At 38.7% G+C, this 21,547-nt stretch overlaps 1 protein-coding gene across 10 annotated transcripts in view; it reads left to right on the top strand.

The window, feature by feature from the left end:
- The window catches only part of LOC127636331 (calcium/calmodulin-dependent protein kinase type II subunit beta-like), an 82,206-nt gene that overhangs the window by 26,946 nt on the left and 33,713 nt on the right, over nt 1-21,547 (top strand). For 6 of the 10 annotated variants that reach the window (XM_052116836.1, XM_052116831.1, XM_052116818.1 and 3 more), the window contains exons 6-9: nt 14,070-14,142; nt 18,460-18,562; nt 18,760-18,843; nt 20,129-20,223. In XM_052116836.1, the coding sequence (XP_051972796.1) occupies nt 14,070-14,142; nt 18,460-18,562; nt 18,760-18,843; nt 20,129-20,223 (355 nt within the window). Of the gene's footprint in view, nt 1-4,049; nt 4,123-14,069; nt 14,143-18,459; nt 18,563-18,759; nt 18,844-20,128; nt 20,224-21,547 lie in introns of all 10 variants that reach the window. The other 4 variants (XM_052116800.1, XM_052116793.1, XM_052116815.1 and 1 more) reach the window with 1 other exon arrangement.

Raw genomic sequence — 21,547 nt, 5'->3', positions numbered from 1 at the left:
TGTAGTGACACTAGGGGTTTGCTCTTGAGAGCCCCAATCACCTTTGATTTATTCAGAAAAGGCCAATGAGAATTGGCGAGTGGAATTTTTCATGCCGCTTTCCACCCCGTACATACGGGTATAAAAGGATATGGCGTGCACCACTCATTCATATTTGTGCTGAGGAGCCGAGAGAGAGAGTCCCGGCCATGTCATCAGTCGGTCCAGCGCTGTGGCAGAAGGGACACAACATCTCGTTCCCCCCATCAGGGAACTGAGGTTACAGGAGTAGCCGAGACATTCCCTATCTGTCACTCACTCAACGTTGTGTCGATGTAGTGACACTAGGGGTCCCTATACTAAACACCACAGGCCCTGAACCGTGTCACAAGGTACAGGGTGGTGGACATGGGCAAGCTGCTGTGTGCCTTGCAGTGAGCGCTCAACCACGTCGTGACCTTCCAGCATGTCAGGTAAGGCACCTCCCAGGTCCTGATAATGGTGGAAAGAGAGCACTTACCAGGTGGCCTTTCCTGATTTCTATATTTAGCAATTTCCCACCGAGCACCTTATAGAATAGCGCTGGGGAAGTGGTCTTCCCTCTTCTAGAAGGAGAGCATTATGGAGACCACATCCTACCAGAGGGAGGATAACATGTGGAGAATACCTCCAAATGGACTTACCGACCGGGAAGTTCACATAGGGTCCTCCCCAGGGGTTTCATTCCATATCTATGGAGACGGGGAAACCGAACAGTGGAAATGCATCATACGGTATTACAGAGGGTGGAATCACCACGTATGGAGCACTGAGCCCAAATAAACGGGCTCACCTGAAAAGGGCCAAGGCCCACAAAGCATGTCCGGCCGGAGAAAGGCACCTTCCGTGACTTTGTGAGCTCCTCGCACACTTCAGGGCAGGTCGCGGCCGTGAATCGTGCTCCAAGCCCAGAAACCAGTCGTCCAGCCATGAACGCTCAGGGCAGGGCGGAGGGTTCCACTCAAGCCTGATGTTTGTAGCTGCCTGGGCAAGCATCGCTGCTAAATGAGCGTCCGCTTCATCCTGAGAGCGGGAGCTCAGTAGATTCATCTGCTTCTGAAAGCAGCAGCCCACCCTCCCATGCTGCGACCGATAACTCATCATCATCGCGAGCCCCGATCGAGACATTAAATCTGCCCTGAGGCCTGCGTCGCTCGTGAACCGTACCGGGCAGAACGACCGTGCTGGTAGATGGGAGGCCGTGGTGACCGAGCCGATGGATAGACTCCCATAGCCACCCCCAAATTGCCCACGGTGCTCGCCGCCCTTGTCGCCTGTGCTTCAGCACAGGACGGACCAGGTTGGGGAGCAGCCGCGGTGGTTCTCTGCTTCAGGAAGAAAGAAGATTACTGCGAACGCAATATTCTCGCAGTGAGAACATGTCCCATCCGCAATATGCTGTCTTAGCGTGATGGCAACCCAAGCAATCGGTAGCACAAAGGGGAAAGGACATCTTTAAAAAGATGCTAATCATTTGTGCGAGCTCTTTTATAGAAAATTACTCTAAGAAATTGCTCTTTTACACCTGTGAACTCCGCTGCGGAACCACCCAGGGGAAGAACAACACTCGACCATGCACGAGTGAGACTCGCTCTCGAGCGAACCCCTAGTGTCAGTACATCGAAACAACTTTGAGTGAGTGACAGATAGGGAACTCCAAATTGATATACACTGAATTTTAAAATTGACTATAATGTCACAGGTTATAATATAAGATAATAGCTAGTTAGGTATACAGTAAGACACTTAAACCTCAATAAACTCCCAGATTCATCGTAAATTAAGTTTAATAACATTTGTGATCAGTGATAGACCAATATATTAATAGGCTAATTGAACATCTATTAACTGTCCACTTAACCCGATCAACTGTCCCCTTCCATCAGTTCCAAAGTTTCTCAGTGTGAGTGAGTGCTGCTTGCCCTTGGAAAACTCGCCGCCACAATCCTGGAGTGTTGTTAACAATGCTATTAGTTTTCAATGGTGTTCTGAGTGGTTGCTATGCTACTGGAAGTGTGTTGTGGGTGGTTGATCACTGGACCAGGTCTGAAGAGCTCTCTCTCATGATTTTCGGCCCCTAAATGGTTCCAGTCTCTTTTAATGTAAGTCTATGGGGTCCCCTCCCCACCTGCAGTCTGTCCCTCCACCTGCTGTCTCTACCATTCCTCTCTCTCTCTCTCTCTCTCTCTCTCTCTCTCTCTCTCTCTCTCTCTCTCTCTCTATTTTTCTTCATTCTTTCCATCTCTGTTGTTCTCTCTCTTTCTTGCACATCCCTCTTCTGCATCCCTGCAGCCCTATGCTGCCCTCTACCTCCTCAGAGATAGCGAGACCGAGAAACTAGGGCTCCAATTAACACATAATTAGAGCCCCCCGCCCATTTGCCATCTGTCTCTCTCTTTCCCTCTCTCTTTTTCTGACATTAGTTCTTACTTTTTCCTTTCTCCCTCTCTCTCTCCCTCTCTCTCTTTTTCTGTCTGTGATAGTGTCAGTGACACTTTCTATGCTATGTTGTTGGAAGTGTGACAAGAGAACATGATGCTATATAACAGGCCCAGAGTTCTATATCCGTGAAAATATATCACTTCTTTTTTATAAAGAAGTGTAGTATTTAATTGTGTATTTCTAGGTTTGTTTTATTGTGTAATGTCCATTTGCCCAGATGTAAGGATTTTATTGCAGTTTAAATCCTTGAAAAACAGAACACTGATAATATTAGTGGTGTTTGTATATGCAAGCATCATTATGGAGTGATCAGTGCAGAAGCTATATTTTAAGCCATCTTTGTTCCAGACGTGTTTTGCCATTCATTTTTTCCATTGAGATGTCGCAAAGTACTTCAAACAAGAGTTCTAAGCCACAAGCCAAACCAACCAGCTCAAAATAACAACATTTCAAACTTTGATTTGAAGCAACAACAACAAAAACAATAATTTGAAAAGCTTGGAAGCATGCGGTCACTGTTGGGCTCTTTTGCAGTGGTTTGTTTGCTGCGATTCTCTGATTGGTGGATCTTTTTCCTTCAGGATCATGGGTAGCGTAGATATTGATCACAAATTCCTTTAGTGAATTTGATTTCTAAAAAAATTAAGTTATTACATGAAGTAATGCCATCAACAGAAGCATACACCATCGATTTACTGTTGAAACTCACAGTAAGTCTGTTTTTTAAAAATCAATTCCCCTGTGGAAAATATTTATGTAATTTTTAATTTCTGAACCAGACTTTCATACTCCATTAAACAATCATCCTTAATATATAAAAATTTTGAAGGAGTGACCATGCCATTTCTAGGGACCACAATATCATAGAATTTTGGGTGTGGGCTTTTTTGACTTGATGAGCCATTAATCAACCCTAACAATCACCCAGAATAACCTAGCAACCATATGGATGTGAGTGTGTGCGTGTGCGCGTGAACATGTATTTATCACATTGTGGGCATTTATCCCCATGAGGAAAACAGCTTATAAATTATACTAAATTATGTTTTTTAAAAACCATTATGTCTATGGAAAGTCCCCATAAAACATGGAAACCCAACGTGTGTGTGTGTGTGTGTGTGTGTGTGTGTGAGATTGCACTTAGAATACACTATATTAAAGGAGATCCCTAGCAGTTAATTACACATCCTTCATTCTTAAAACGCACACATACACCCTCTACTCCTGTTGCTCCTCACCTCCCTTCCTCCTACTCTCTCTCTCTCTCTCTCTCTCTCTCTCTCTCTCTCTCTCTCTCTCTCTCTCTCTCTCTGATGTCGTTGTTGTTGTTGACAGTTCTGTGTCTCATGTCTAAATGGTTCTGTCTCTTCACTTCTACCATTTACACCCCATTCTCATTTAATCCCTCTCCTGTACATGTCACTCATCCCATCCCTTGATTATTGATTCATCCCATCCCCTTGTTTTCTGCTATCCCTCCATCAATCATTTGATTTCACTCTGTCCATCCTCACATGTCCCCCTTCAACTGTCATTCCCTCCCTCTCCCCCTCCTTTCCCTTTTCTTTTCTTCTGTTTTGTCTTCACAGTCACTGTATCCATCAGATTCTAGACAGTGTCCATCATATTCACCAACATGACATTGTGCACAGGGACCTGAAGGTCAGTATGTAGCTCACACACTGCCTGCATATTGCCTGTCTGTTTGCCCCTGCTTGCTCCTGTCCATGTGTATGTCTTTAGCTATAGCCTGTCTGTCTATCCGTCTGTCTGTCTATGGCATCATAAACTACCCTTAATCCATTGACTTGCTCCCCAAACATCACAAATCCTTGCATTCTGTGTTTGATCTTTAGCTTGATGATGGTATGCTCCTCAACACAGACAAAACTTTCAAGGTGTCAAGGCTATTTTTGCCCAAAACTTTGAAGGTTTTTAGTTGTTTGTTCCTTATTTTGATTCGTTTTTCTGTTACTGTTTTCTGTTACAAGAGTAGTGAATTATTGTGTAAACATCCTTTTACAGGGCTCCAGACTGCGAAAGTTACAAAGTTGCCTGACTGTCTGATTGTGCACTGTTATTTTTTGTTGCGCATGAGAAATATCAAACGGCAAACGTTCAAAACACGAATGGAAAATTTTCCACCCGGATCAGTCAGCGTGGCTTAATGAATAAATCAGCGCAGAGCACATGTGTTTTTTTTTTACACGTGGACCGGTGTCGAGCGCTCAGCCACAATAAATTATCATAAACAGCGCTCGAGAAGCACGGGCTGGGTCGTGGATTCGGCATTGATTATTTATTTAAAACCTCTATGAAAACCTATAAAGATTTTCTAAAAAGCATTGAAAAGGAATAAAGGATAAATCTGTACATGAACAAGGCTTTCAATCCACACATCACAGATATTAAAAAATATTTACCATGAACTTAAATCAGTATATCGGGGTAATGAGGGAATACAGTTTAATTTTGGGATGTGTTTTTCTTATGAAAAATGGCATAATTTGTTTTATGGTTACTGTCCATGTTATCATGGTTTTACTTTTACCTTTGCTTACTATGCTGTTATTGCAAATACAACATCCTGATGAAAAGAAACCATAAAAGAAAACTAATTCCCACTGTCACACCATGTCCTAACCAGACGCGATGCGACATTGCAACATCCTTCTCGTAACAGTAAATTAAAGCCGGGGTGACACTAGCCAGTTCAAAACAACGTTATTTCCTCAGACATACGGAATTTATGGTGTAGTGGTGGCGGAGTGGGCTAAAGCACAACATAGCTGGTAATCAGAAGGTTGCTGGTTCAATCCCCACCCATCCCCCTCCAGGTTGCCCCAGGGGGAATGTCACTGTAACAAGTGCACTGTAAGTTTTGGATAAAAGCGTCTGCCAAATGCATAAATGTAAATGTTGTGTTTGAGGTCAGCACACTGTAAAAACATTTTATGGGTTTATCCAAATCAATAAACAAGCAACAAAAGAATACCTGTCCGCATTTACATGCTATTTTTAATGGTCTTGGCAATCTCATTTACCAGCCTTATCTCTTGTTAATGTTTTTGCAAAACAACAATTATTATTACAATAATTATATAAAGTGCCTTATTACACGTTTTGCCGCAGTTTCCTAGTGAAATGTCCTGCAGGAGGCGCCAAAAGTGAGTGCAATGGTGCTGTAATCATACTAGGTTTTAAAGGTTAAAATTAGATGCAGGTTTTAATGAGTAAAACGTACCTCCCCTCACTCTCCCCTGCAGAATGTGCATTTTTAGGGACAAGAAAACTGACTCCTTGTCATATTAGAATGAAATCATAGTTTTAATAGCAAAATGCCTCATCTGTGATCATATATGTCCAAAGACATGGCCAGATGTGCAGTCCACCAGCGTTAGAGCGACAGCTGTAGGAATGCCCACTGGTGACTTCACAGTACAGAGATAGCGACATCATGCGATAAAGTTGCTGCATGTGTGTAGGGGACTTTAGATTAGCAGCGTGACAAAACAACAGAGCTGTGTACATTGCAAGTGCTCCGGGGCTTAAATAGCACTGATCTTTCAGCTTATTTTTCTCGAGCACCAAATATGCTTCATTAATGCCCTTTCGCGCTCCATACACGTTGCCTCTCTTCCCCCGGCCCACATCATGAGGTGCATAGTAGAGCTGCAGATGCAGTTATTTTACCGACAGTAGACCGGAGCAGAGAAATACAGTGAGCAGCAATATAGATGCATACCAGCATCTTTCACTAAAGTACACTACAGAAAACAAGAATGAAGCAAAGTTAAACAATCTTCATGTGTTTGATATGACCCCGATGGTTCAGCTAAGCAAGTTATTGTGGTTCCAGAGTGCCTTTTTTTTGTCTAAAATTAACTTTATTAATTAGCATGGTATATCGGCCCTGAAAAAACCCTATTGGTCGACCCCTAGTAAGCAGATTGGGTGAGCTAGTCTGAATACAGTGTGCTCTTGTGTTATTATAAGAAGAAACCAAAATTAACAATTCCTACAAGAAGGACAGTGACAAACCAATACTGCTTTAAAGTACCAGCAATTAGATGTTGATATTTCTAGTGCATCGACTGCTGAGCACTAAATTAATGTTATCTTAAAAAGAACTGTTGCTTGTAGAATTAAAGGTCCTTCACTGCCCATCATCAAGCCTGTTAAATGGACACCTGCTAAAAGTGAGCACTTTACTCTGAGTTATTGTGGCTGCTTGCTCTTTCATTATGATTGAACAGGGATGTTGAGATTGGAAATGAAAATGAAAGCCATTTATCTATTTTTAAGGAAAACAAAATTACATATATTTATATGTAACATTTTCAAGACAATGTACGTTGAATCATATATCAGGTGTTTCATTTGCAATAATAGCTGTAAATTATTCAGCTATATTGTAGCTTCAACATTTTACTGCTGTAAATTCATACACATAATTTCAAAAGTGTCTTTTTTCTTTGCAATTCTTCTCATAAGGCCTGCACCCCTGAGTCGTCTCTTTGCTGTTGTACATGAAACTGGTGTTGAGCGAGTAGAATTCAATGAAGTTGTCAGCTGAGGATATGTGAGGCGTCTATTTCTCAAACTAGAGGCTCTGATGTACTTGTCCTCATTTAGTTGTGCATCTTGGCCATTCACATCTCTTTCTGTCCTTGTTAAAGCCAGTTGTCCTTTGTCTTTTAAGAATGTAGTGTATGAACTCTTCAGTTTTTTCCCAATTTAGCCTTCATTCCTCAAAACAATGACAGACTGACGAGTTTCTAGAGAAAGCGGTTTCTTTTTGCCATATTGACCTTATGGCATGCCAGGCTATTGCATACTTTGGCAACTCAAAAACTAACACAAAGACGTTGTTAAAAGATGTTAAGCTTCATTTAACAAACAAAATCGCTTTCAACTGTGTTTGATATAATGGCAAGTGATTTTCTAGTACCAAATTAGCAAAATTAGTGGAAATGGGATCTGTCTAGATTTGATCAAAAATGACTTTTTTTCAAATAGTGATAGTACTGTTTTTTACATCAGTAATGTCCTCACTATACATTGTGATCAGTTGAATGCCACTTTGGTGAATTAAAGTACCAATTTCCTTTCAAAATCTGTACATTATTCCAAACTTTTGGCCACAAGTGTATAGATAAATAATATTGGCATTATATGCTGTTTAGCCAAAGGGGAACTGGCTCCCCCGGTGAGTCTGGCTTCACCTAAGGTCATTTTTCTCCATTAATGCTGCACTATGTAAGTTTTTTTGGTTCCAAATTAACAAATTGCTGTGAATGATTTGAGTACATAAATAATCAGTACCTTACCCCGATTCACTATAAGAAGCCTATACAAATTATTTGTTTTTTGAGCTGTCTGGTCGGATTTGGTGCAAAATCACTGACTTATGTCGTTCATCCTTGCGTCAATATGTTATATCCGTAAACACAAAAAATAAGAACCGGCTGTCACGTGTTCCGGCAGCATAATTTATGCTCTTCACTTCAGTTCAGTCAAACTCACACAGTTTAGGACAGCATCGCTGCAGTCTGGATGGATTTGTTATCTGTATGGCGAAGTTGTTTAGCTACTATAATGCTTGGATATGTTTTCTGGTAGGGTTGTTGATGCTTATATTTGTTGTGCTTTTATAATTCGAACATTACTTGTGTGTCAACCGATTGCGATGTATCTACATTTTCTACAAAAAGCTTCATTGGCCAAAAAGTATTATTTTATTACAAAAACACAAATTTTACTGTTTTTTGGCCCTTGCACAAAATGACCAGCTAACATCATTTCACTAATCATATCAGCAGCACCTGGGAAAGTGTGAACGAGTACTAGTCAGGTGATTATTCAATTCATTCTGATTGGATTATAAGAGCAGACTGATTGCTATAAAAGGAGGGAAGAAGTGCTTCCAATCATTGTGTTCTTGTTAGCAATGGTTTAAAGAAAGATGTGCAGCCATCATCACTTTGCATCAAAATGGCCTCACATGCAAGGAAATTGCTGCAAAGAATATTGCACCTGAAAGAACCATTTACTGGATCATCAAGAACTTCAAGGAGAGAGGTTCAACTGCAGTGAAGTAGGCTTCAGGACATCCCAGAGTGTCCAGCAAGCGCCAAGACCGCCTCCTCCTGAGGAGTCAGCTATGGAATCGTGTCACCACCAGTGCAGAGCTTGCTCAATATTGGCAGCAGGTTGGTCTGAGTGCATCTGCACGCACAGTGAGGCGAAGAATTTTGGACAATGCCCTGGTGTCAAGAAGGGCAGCAAAGAAGCCACTTCTCTCCAAGAAAAACATCAAGGACAGACTGACATTCTGCAGGAATTACAAGGATTGGACTGGTGCAAAGTTATTTTCTCTGATGAAGCCCCCTTCCGACTGTTTGGGACATCTGGAAAATCAATAGTCCGGAGAAGAAAAGGTGAACGCTACCACAAGTTCTGTGTCGTGCCAACAGTGAAGCATCCTGAGACCTTCCATGTGTGGGGTTGCTTTTCATCCAAGGGAGTGGGCTCTCTCACAATTTTGCCCAAAAACACTGCCATGAATAAAGAATGGTATCTAAATGTCCTCCAAGAGCAACTTATCCCAACGATCCAAGAGCAATTTGGTGATGAGCCGTACATTTTCCAGCATGGAGCACCATGTCACAAGGCAAGAGTGATAAAGAAGTGGCTCGGAGATCATTACATTGAAATTTTGGATCCATGGCTAGGCAACTCCCCGGATCTTAATCCCATAGAGAACCTGTAGTCAATCCTCAAAAGGCGAGTGGACAAGCAGAAGTCCACAAATTGTGATCAACTCCGAGCACTAATATGGCAAGAATTGATCGCCATCAGTCAGGATTTGGCCCAGAAGCTGATATCCAGCATGCCAGAGTGAATTGCAGATGTTATGAAGAACAAGGGTCAACACTGTAAATATTTACTCTGCATATATTGAATGTTTTTGCCAACAAAAGCCTTTAAAACTTATGAAATGCGTATCATTGTTTTCCAGTATACCATAGAAACATGTGAAATAATAATCTGCAAATATTGAAGCATCAAACTTTGCACAACACAAAATTTATGTCACTGCCAATACTTTTTGCCATGGCTGTACATCTTGTGTAGTTCTGTGTTCCTTGCTAGAGTTGTCATTGGCTTGATCACTGGGGGTCTAAAGACAAATAATAATTTTAAGGCATAAGCTACAATCCCGTTTTTGAACAAACCGCACAATGAACACATTACAGACATCACAGCTTAATTTTCTGTTACAGAATAATTTTCTGTTAAGGTGCTTTGCGACCATGTGCACTATAAAAATAAATATTACTTGATTTGGTTTCATTTTGCTACGTATTTTGTAGCTTTTGCATTTTGACAGCCTCATCCAGCTTTGTTAGCTACTAGATAACGTTACCTTGTTGCCAAAACATCTGCAGCATTTACAACTATGTGTAATACATTGCAGAATATTATTAAATTATTTTAGGAACAGTTCACACCAAAAAGGAGTCTTTTACTCAACCTCATTGTTCTAAAACCAAATTACTTTCCTTGGAGAACAAAGGAGATGCTTGGCAGAATATTAGCTTTAGCCACCATTCACTTACTAATTTCCATACAATGAAAGTGTATGTAACTGAGGCATTCTGCCTAACATCACTATAATTTTTATTACATTTTTTTTACCATGGAAGAAATGAAGACAAATGGGTTTTTGAACAAGAGGGAGGAAATCATGACATAATTCATGAATTTTTATTTTTACTTTTCTCTTATGAAGGGTGGAGGAAGAGATTCAGTAGTCAAACACTGCAATATTTAGTGTTGTTAGTACAATGTATTGTATGCTTGTAGAAATAAGAGATTTACTGGCCACCACTGTTCTTTAGAGTGGAGATTTGTGTAAACACCGTGACACTAAACGATCTGTTTCACCTCTATACTCCCTCGCATACACTTTCACACAAAGTGACACATGCACAGAAATCTTGTAGACCAGCCATGATCAGCTGCTGACCATGGGGGAGGTGTGAAGAGACACACTTGTGCATCAGGAATGCACAGAACCTTGCATGTTTATTTATTTTAGAAATATATTTGTATTCATTATCATACGTATACACAGTCCACAGCATATTAAACATACTGCACAGATTTGCACTCCGGCGTGGTGTCCATATGACATGATCCGCACTCTTTTAACAGGAGACATTTAGAAATGAAATGGTGCACTTTAATTTACAGCCCTGAACTTTACACACATGCCAGTAAACTCATGCAGTGCACATGGATAATAATAATCACAGGCAAAATATCCAACTTGGTTCAGTTCAGCTTATTTGGCAATTTAAGATTTTTTTTTTATTTAAAATTTAAAACAAATTTCGCCTTGAAATATGTCTGCAAAACAACCAATTATAACCAATTGCAACGCAATTGCAAAATTGACTCCAAAATTGATAATGTCTAAATCAAAGCTTGAATCCCTTTAAATAGTACAGTCTCAGTGCTGTCATTAAATCTGAAACCATATTGGAATATATCTTGTATCTTAATTTTATCAGTTTGAATTTTACATTTCCCCAAATATTTGCTAAAAAAATAATAAAATAATTAAAAAAGGAAAACCACTGATATAGTATAGCACTTGAAAGGCATTAGAATAAAATGTGTAATTAAATTTAATGAAATAATTGAATTTGAATGTGTATTGCTGCTGATGCTTATCAGTGAATATGCAGCTTTTAACAATTTTAAGGAAAGTTCACCCAAAAATGAAAATTCTGTCAACATTTACTCATCCTCATATTGTTCCGAACCTGTATGACTTTATTTCGTTTGACAAACTCAAAACTATTTATTTTATTTTTTTCTCGAGAATCTTAGTCTTAGTAACAATTCATTTGTATTGCGGTGAAACAAAAAGTTGCTGTGAAAGTGGCTGGTTACTGAAGATGACATCCTGCCTAAAATATATTTTTGCATTCCACAGAAAAAAGTAAGCCTTCCAGGTATGGAAGAACATGAGGGTGATTAAATGATGACAGAATTGTTATTTTGGGGTGAACTAGCCTTTTGATGTCACTCACAATTACACTAAATCATGTTCTTTAGCAAATCAACACTGTCTTCCACTGTTCTCCAATCTTGGCTTTTTTATTCCAATGTTGAATGATTTGACTCAAAGAATGTGCTGTGTATTGTAATACCTTTGGCCTACAGTAAAGATCCGTTTACAGTATTAATATATTTAAACAATTGATGTCACCTCCACACCCAACTTCTGTGATGCTCAGTGAATTATCACTTGGGTGTCAGATATAGTCTTTGCCTGTCAAATAGCAACACCTTCATTGGTTTGCAGTAACTGTGAATGCAAAATGCGGGGGTCTCTTGGCAACCTGCTCACATGCGCACACACACCTCCCAACATGCAATGCAATCACATTACACACATAGAACTGTATCTGTCAAAGACATCATAGATATTCTGCTGTTTTACCATCGCTCCGTATGATTTCCTCTATAATGAGTTAATATCTGGGTGCCACTGCCGTAGACTGATATTTATGCATCTATAAATATGTACAGTACATCCAATTATGGTCTGATTTACACCTTTTACACTGAATCTAGACCCACATTGCTACTGAACCCATTTTACATACAAAATCAAAGCATTGAATAGTAGATTCATGTGGCTTTTTATTTGTGATATATGAATATGCCGCCCAGGCCATTTAATCAGCTAATATTTCACCATTTAGAAACTTTTGCCATTGTCTGATAACTGTACTGATTGATAGAAGGGGTCATTCTGCCTGGTGTCAATTCCAGCATAAATCAACAGCCTTATAAATGGATAATAAACAATAATTGTATTGCATTATACAGTATACAGTATATACACTCAGTGACCACTTTGTTAGGCACATCTAGACACCTGATTCATGCAAGTATCTAATCAGCCAATCGTGTGGCAGCATGCAGTGCATAAAATCAATGGGGAAAAAATTTAATCTCTGTGATTGTATGTAAACCCTGATATTACACCGGATAAATGTTTCTTTAATAGCTGTGAACACCGCATATACACATCGATGGATGGTCCTTATACTAAGTCCGAACATTTCCCCCAGTATACTTGGTGCAGGTTGTCAGCTTGAAGAGGGCCGTGATGATTTGCTTTTGGGTCGGAACTGGTGGCAAACTACGATTCCATCAGGAGCAATATTACAGTCTTACCATAAGGGCAACAGCTCCCTTTTGATTGCAGTTCCGTCTTCTGATTGCATTTATATGTGAAATTCAAATGACAGTAAGCCGTCTTATTTCAATGAATCGTCTCAATACTCTCCCCATTTTACAAACATTTTGCAGAGGAAAAAATAAGGGACATCTGGGAGGCGAAAGGTACACAATTAGCGATATACACACATTTCTGTATGGAAACGTCAAATTTAATTTGCGATAAACTAAAACTTATGCGACAGTGTTGTCATGTGCCAACAATTACGTGTCATCTGTCATGGAGATTTTTAAACTACACCTCATCACCCTTAATAAAATTCTGTTCGAATGATGTTAGATCTTCGAAAACATTGGCTTTAATTTCAGATATGCAAATATTGTCTACAAAGATGACTTAAACCATGAAGTGCCTAATGAATTGTTTTATAATAAGCATACTAGTCAACAACATCAGACTGATTTTTGAAACGTAGCATTGTGTTAAGGTTGATTACTATTTTTGAATACCACCAAATGTTGTTTTTTTTGTTTGTTTGTTTGTTTGTTTTTTTACTCTGACTATGTTTGTCAAGTTCCAAATAAAGAGGAAATTATATAAGAGGAAGTAGTTTTCATTCATAAAGTATTCAATGAAAAAAAAGCATTACAATATGGTTATTTAATATATAAACCAATTTGTATTTATTTTTTTTATTTATTTAAATATATCATTATATATATCGTTTTACGTGAATCATGATATAAAATTTGTGATGTAAGATTTTGGTCATATTGCCCACCCCTAGCTGTATATATATATATATATATATAAGCAATATAATGGTCATTGGCCAACCTGCTCTCTAGATATAGTTATCCGTGTAAATTTAAAACCCAAAGTTGAGCACTAATTTCTGAGGGTAAATTCGAGATTTGCAGTGGTCTATTTAGACAGATCCTACAAATGTTGACAGAAGGAAAATAATATGAAACTATCTAGAACTCTCTATTGGCACAGTGCATTGCTTCCATATCTTAGTAAAGCTACTACGTAGCTTGTTTACCTATCTCCTAATTCTGAAAATATAAAGCCTTAACTTTTAAGGGAATGTTTTTGTGTCTAGCCATAAGTTCTATGACATATTGCAATAAGTATTAATTAATAATGGGGTTTCTATTCTGATTTGCATTAATATTCAACTACATGGAGGTAAGCTTGAGTCTAGAGAGATGCCCCACCCCCCTCCCTTATACAGAGTTACCATATCACCTGCCCCAAATACCCCAACCCCAACCCCCCTGGCCTGTGCATGAGACTGTAACACTGCTCAGACTAACCTGCGCCCCCTGCTGTTTGCATGCAGTCACTGCATCCAGCAGATCCTGGAGGCGGTGCTTCACTGCCATCAAATGGGTGTGGTGCACCGAGACCTGAAGGTAAGTGATGAGTGTCATGTCATCGCTGTCCTTCAAGTATGTGAACATCTGTGCTCAAAAATTGTACGCATTTAGTCAGCGAAAAATACGTGCCTATCACTGTGTGGATTTGAAGGCGACTGACGTAACTGCCAATAGTGTACAATAGTGGCAATTGTGTTGCTGATGAAAAAGTTATTTACGTAAATTGTATTGAAGGTTGGTCCAATTTCACACCGTGATAGTGCACAGTGTGTGTTGCTGTGTGTGGGCGTTACTGGTGATTACATCACTTTCATGAATGTTCAGGTAAGAATACACAAATTGGATGAAAATAAAGAGTTCCAAGAGTTTCAATGTCAAGAATTTATTGGAACTAGAAATCGCTAGTAAGCTGTTTTAAATGTGTCACAAAGTAATTCTCTGCAGTCTATGACAACATTGGATGTCCGTGGCTAATTATTATGTATCGGTAAAGACATCTTCTCATGTTCTTAAGAAACTGTCTGTTCCAAAAGTGCTTAACTTAATAAAATAGCCTAATTGTACAGTATAAGATACAGAAGTAGACCACATTGAATTCTGTTCTCTTATTATTATTATTTTAATTGCAATTCCCCATAAATCCCTTCTGAAGCCCAGAGAATCAGTGTAGCCATCAAGGTCCCTGTCCCAGATCAGTCATCATGTCTCCAGGTTTGAGTGCAAAGCAATGCCATTTCACAGCTCTTCTCTGACCTTTGACCTTATCTAACATGCAGTGTGCTTTTGGGAAGGATGGTCCCTTGACATAACTCCACCGATGTCACGCAAGCATGTATTGCATTGTGTTCTGGCCAAAGCCTAGCATAGGATGCTTAAGAGTCTTAATTACCCTTTTCAGATGAACTTGAGTAGCCATTCTTCTCAATCTAATTGGCTGTCAGTTATAAGATTTCAAAAGCTCCCATACCTTGTGTACGAACACGTAATTAGTGCTTTGTAGTACTGATTTATCAGTGGAGAGGCTGATCTTAGAAACTGCTTCAAAATGCATGCTGCGCATGTTTCTGTCTTTGTATAAAGTAAAATTTATTTTGTTGCTTCTTGTTAATTGTTCTCGCCGTGGTTTGCTTGTTTGTCTTGTACATGCATGCAAATGTGGTTTGATTACGACTTAAATATATTTAATGTGACTTTTATAAATGCTTTTGACAAATAAGTTTGTGTGTGTAATAATACAATTTGTGTTATGTAAGATAAAACAGTACACTTTTATTGTGTGCTTTGAGTTTGTAAAAAACACATGCAAAATCACATTCATGTTTATTTCAATAAATGTGTGATAGCAAGGTGCTTGAATCTGATATGATCGAATCTGTAGGACATTCACCCAATATAGATTTACATTAAAGTGATAGTTCACCCAAAAATGAAATGTTTTTCCAAACATGTATGGCTTGCTTTATTTTGTCTCAATTTTCAATTTGCTTTCATTGCATTTTTTTCTCTATACAATAAAAGTGAATGGTGACTGATGCTGTCATTCTGCTTAACGTCGTCTCTTGTGTACAATGGACAGAGAGAAAGCCATACAGGTTTGGAACGACATGAGAGTGAGTACATGATGATATAATTTTCCTTTTTGGGTGAACTATTCCTTTAGAACTTTGTATAGAATGTCAATGTAGGAAAGTCCAGTAGATACAGACAAAGCAAATATGAAAATTCTAAAATCCACAGCAGGCAAATAGAGTTGCAGTGGTACATACTTTACTCTGGCAGTACCATCATTGTGGTTTCCCGCTATCAGTGTCTGCCCACACTTGACTGGCATTTTGAGTGGTGGCCTGCAACATGCTCTTCCATAGCGGGAATCTGAGAGTGAGCATGAGAGGAATGCCATTGGAGTAAGAGCAGAGATCCTGTGCACACACTTACAGACATAAATTCCCCTCTTAAAGAGCGCAGGACCAAATGAATATACAAATAGAAACGCATGCTTTTGCTATGGTAACTGCGTTTGGATTTAAAAGAGTTGTAAGAATAATAGAGTAAGGACCCCATGAAATCGCATGAATAAACACATTTTTCTGTCTTGTGTTGTTCCTTTTGAAACAGGGCATTTAATAGGGACATATTGAAGGGTTTGTCCTTTATTTTTAAAATAGCTAGTAGGCTTTAGTTACATCACAGTCATGATTCACATTTGATTGGTCCGTTTTTGTCAGAAGAGATACTGAAAATTCTAAATGTGTATATTTTGTAAAAGATAATTTTGTCAACGTTATGGAGTGTACCAGCATATAAGTGGCATCATTACTAATGCTCATGCACTAAAAGCCACAAAACTCCAATTTTGATTTCATGTGGTCTTTACAGTAACCATATTCATTTTTGTATTCTTTGCTGTAGCAACGTGTGAGGCCATGCAAGTGAGGTTTTTACTAAGAAGGATTTTACTGCAGGGGATGTAAATGTATTCGTGATGGAGCGTTGGAGAATGATTTTGGCAGATCTTCTCTGTCAGATTTGTTCTCAGAGGGAGCTGTTCATCAAAATTCCTCCCACTGTTGAGCTTTAAGGCTGGGATTAGCTCCTGGTGTTCCAGCCCCCGGCAGAGTGCGAGTTTAACCTCTTCTTGAAGCAGTCTGTATTAGAAATACCATATGAGTACTGCCTTGACATTATGCGAGTTTGGAGGCAAATGTTTGGATATTTAATTGCAGTGGTGAGCAGGCAAGCTTTAAGAAATAAAGTTTGAGAGACCATACTACAGTACATTGTGAATATAGGTGCTGCTAAAGTGGGATTTAAGGCACTACGTGTAGCAGACGTGTAGGTTAGCCATGACAATGGCATGCCATCAAGTGCCTTCTTGCATATATAAAGCTGCAATGTATATAAATTGTCATAAATGAAATATTAAAAGCACAATTTTAATTACAGCATACATTTTTTTTTAAGAAATTGAAGTGCCATTCTTCTGCAACAAGTCCCTGACAGAACATTATTCTATGTGCGGCATAACGTCATAGCTGTTTTTATATCATATATTTTAACATGGATGGAATTCTGCATTGGCCAGTCAGCATCCAGGACCGGAACTATACGTTTTATTATGAGAGCTATGAAACCAGTTGAACATTGGGTTCTTCTAGCACTTCACCAAACACTGCAATGACGGAAAAGCTGCTTCAAATGTCACTATCCGCTGCAGTGCTTAAGGTGTTTTTATTTGGTTTGTTAGCCAGCACTTGCAGAACAGAGTTGCTACCATTGTGATTCAGCGCTCTGTGTGTGTGCACACTTTGGAAGTATTGTGTGGCACTAGTGGGGATATCACATTATTAGCATCCAACATTGACAGAGAATAATGAGGCTAGATAATCTGGGTCAGTTATGAGAAAAACACACACACTTTCTTGTTACCAGTGGAAACAAACACTGCCTTCATATCGTTTTGTCCTTATTCTTAATTTAGAAACATTTAGCATTTTATCAGAGTTGTGCATCTACATTCAGTATTCAACTGATAATTCATAATATTGAAATATAGTCAACACATAACCATGTTTGTTTGTTTTTAACATGCCCTTGGGTTTGTGAGAGTGAGTGAATGTACAGTTAAAACTGGTGCTGGTGTTTTTGTGTTATGAACATGATAGATATTTGACTCTATTCCTGTAGTAAAGTGTGTGTCTGCATGTAGAGTATGCCTATCACTGTGTGTGTGTGTGTGTGTGTGTGTGTGTGTGTGTGTGTGTGTGTGTGTGTGTGTGTGTTGGAAGCACCTGTACAGTTGTGTGTTAAAAGGGATAGTTCACCCAAAAGTAAAACTGCTCTCATCATTTACTCACCCTCATGCAATTTCAGAAGTGCATGACTTTTCTTCTGTGGAACACAAAGATTTTAAGAAGAATATCTGTCAAAACTGTGAAGCTCCAAAAAGCACATAAAGGTAGCATGAAAGTTATGCATATGACTCCAGTGGTTAAAATCATGTCTTCAGAAGTGATAGAAGTGTGGGTGAGAAACAGATCAATATTTAAGTCCTTTTTTCCTATATATTTTCCTCCCTGCCTAGTAGGTGGCAATATGCACAAAGAATATGAATCGTCAAAAGCATACGATGAAAGTGAAAGTGGAGATATATAGTATAAAAAGACTTAAATATTGATCTTTTACACTCACCAATCATATCGCTTCTGAAGACATGGATTTAACCACTGTTCTGCAGAAGAAAAAGTCAAACACATTTGGGATGGCATGAGGGTGAGTAAATGATAAGAAACTTTTCATTTTTGAGTGATTTATACCTTTAAGGCAGGAGAAATGTTGTCTTTACTCTCCCCTCAGCCAGAGAATCTGCTGTTGGCCAGTAAGTGCAAGAACGCTGCTGTGAAACTGGCCGACTTTGGACTGGCCATTGAGGTGCAGGGAGAACAGCAGGCATGGTTTGGTATGTAATCGTTGCAACATACCCCAGGAGTCCGATATTGAGACACACACAATAATCAAAATTTTCCATTATTAGTTTTAACTTTTGCGTACATCTATTTACAACATTAATGTTTTGCATTTGTTGTGTACAATCTTTGTGCTTTTAATCAAAGTTGCCAGATTGTGTGGGAAACTGTGTTTAACTGTGTTTTACAGGATTTGCTGGGACACCAGGATATCTGTCTCCTGAGGTACTGAGGAAGGAGGCATATGGCAAACCAGTTGACATCTGGGCCTGTGGTAAATAAAGTTGAACACAGCAATAATAATTTAATAATCCAAAATTTAGTCATCTGCCTCGCTGGATGCTGTACACGTAGGCAGCGAACTTTCACAGCAGCATCCTAACCTAACAAGGTAAATTAAAGCTAATAACTGAACGTTAATTATTTATTGATTTAAGTCATATTAAAAGTGATGGTAAATAAACAGTTCACAGCATCAAATTGAGATGTTTTATAATAATAAATAATAATTTAATGTTTTAAACAGCTCTGTTCAATTACGCTAATGTTATTAGATGAATAATCACTATTAAGTGAAGTTTTTCTTTTTTCAAGTGGCTGTAAAAATCGTTTGCCTTGATTCTGATTTACAGTCTCCGCAGTTTGAATCAAATTACTTTGTAATTTTTACAAAAAACTTCAGATAAATATGCTTTACAGTGTCAGTCTACATACCATCCCACGTAAAAATATCATCCATTCCATTTATGAGAATATTTTGCCAAAAACCATGCCGTCCACGGCAATCTCCCATTCATTCCAATGGGGAGTTCTGCAGAGCTTGTCAGAGTGAGCAACCGTATATAAGGGGGCAGATCTTAGCGAAGGGTCAGTTGATTCCAATCTACTTTGATGTTACCATGTTGCTAAGATAACAAGTCAAGACTAGTAAACTCCAAAAATGTAAAGTATACATCAAAAATGTGTGAAAATGCTTTAATTAGATTTCATTATTTTGTAATTAATTTGTTTTCTGATACTTTTCAGTACTACATAAAGTGTATGTACAACCCACTTTTCCCTTGACTCCATCTGCCATAATAGATAGAAATTGTCGGAAATTGTAAGTTTTTGGCAGCAACTATGCTTTGAGTGCAGACATTTTTTATGGACAGCAAACCAGGATATGATGTCATGCAGGAGGCTTTGTATAAGTAGCATAAGTAATCATGTAATACATCACAAATAATATTAAATAAAAAATGTTAAAATATATTGTCTACTCACTTTCCTGCAACAATAAAACTTGTAGCTTTGAAATATTGAAGAATTGAGCCAAGAGGTCAGTGTGTAACGTTTCGATCTTCTATTGGTCATGCGTCCTCTCGTCATCTTAATTCGCAGTTCAGAGTAATGCAGCTTCATATGAAAGCTCTTCACACGAGCTAGCGTTTCCAGTCTTCCGCGTTTGAATGGGAGTAAAAGGAGCGCAAAGTGTAGTGTGACCGCCTCTTTAGAATTTGGACAAAGTTACAGTCACAAAAGTAACAGAGCTTATTTTTTTCCATGTCTTAATTAAGGTGTTATTCTGTACATTCTTCTGGTTGGATATCCACCATTCTGGGATGAGGATCAGCATAAACTCTACCAGCAGATCAAAGCTGGGGCTTACGATGTAAGTTTTTCATCTTCTCCTTCTATGTCATAATCTCTTAAAGTTCTGATTAACTTTTGCTCTGAATGTTCTTAAAGTACTGAAGTATGTACTTTCTAGAATGTTCTTAGTGCTGTGCAGGAGCAGAGTGCACTCCTTAGTTGCTTTTAGTACTAAGCCTCTGTTCTGTAACTCGTCTCCTGTCTTTCTCTGACTATTCCTGGCTTCTGAGGTGTGTTCATGTGACATTTGATGTTCTCTTCTATCTAGCTTGTGCAACAAAGTTATTTTATAAATATTTCATGAATGCAGGTGATTTTGAAGAGATATTTCCCTACGACAGAAACTGAAGCAATATAAGGTGTTTCGAGAAATGTTTGTAATCATGTGGCTCACTTTTGGCCTGCCTTTTTGCTGCTGTTACTGGTTTGTCTCAACTGGACTACATTTCTTAGGAGTATTACTGTATGTTGCTGACCTAGTCATAAGTTACATGAGCGTTAAACTTTGTGATTTGGTAATTATGAAAATTTTATCTCTTTGCAACCACTGTTATTTGTGGTTTATTTGGTAAGCAACCAAACTGTGAGTGAGCATATTTTAATTGAATTGGATATACTGAGTACCATCTTTCCCGGTTCCCTTACACCAACTCACCCCCCCAACCCCCCGTGAAACAATTTACAACAGTAATCCAGCGATTACTGTCTCCTCCTTCACGTGGATCGTTACCTTGCCAACGAGCTTACGTCATCCCTCTCATGAGCGCGCATCACAGAGATGTACGGAAGTGAACATTTGTTGTTAAAAAGTATATAGTATTGTTTTGTTTCTAAAAATAATCAATCGTTTGGGTTCAGAAGAACTTTATTTGTCGACTGGAGTCGTGTGGATTATTTTGATGCACCCTAAATATGCATTTTGGACTGTCAAAAAAATGGAGTACATTCACTTGCATTGTTTAGAGGAGGCCTGAAATGAAATCCTAAAAATCTTAAATTCTGTTTTGATGAAGAAAGAAACTCAGATACATGTTAGATGGCCTAAAGGTGAGTATATTATCAGCAAATTTTCATTTTTGAGTGAACTATTCCTTTAAAGTGTGACTAGACTCGCTCTGTGTATGCAAGCCATTCTCACATCACAAGCCGACTATTTAGCCCTTTTCAGTGAAACGCACCTGCAAAATCCTAAAATGAAATTCAGGTTTAATTAATATTTTGAATAGACTCAGATTTTGTAACCCCGTGATGTGGGTTTATGCTTTCTCTTTTAATCATTTGATGTAATTTTGAGTGTGACTATGGTTTAAGGAGGGTGTACCTGTATGCTGGGATGGAAATCT

Source organism: Xyrauchen texanus, chromosome 4 (genome assembly GCF_025860055.1).
Source record: "Xyrauchen texanus isolate HMW12.3.18 chromosome 4, RBS_HiC_50CHRs, whole genome shotgun sequence".
Classification (NCBI taxonomy): Eukaryota; Metazoa; Chordata; class Actinopteri; order Cypriniformes; family Catostomidae; genus Xyrauchen; species Xyrauchen texanus.
The sequence above is the reverse complement of the archived record's forward strand: the minus strand, read 5'-3'. Positions and strand labels throughout refer to the sequence as shown.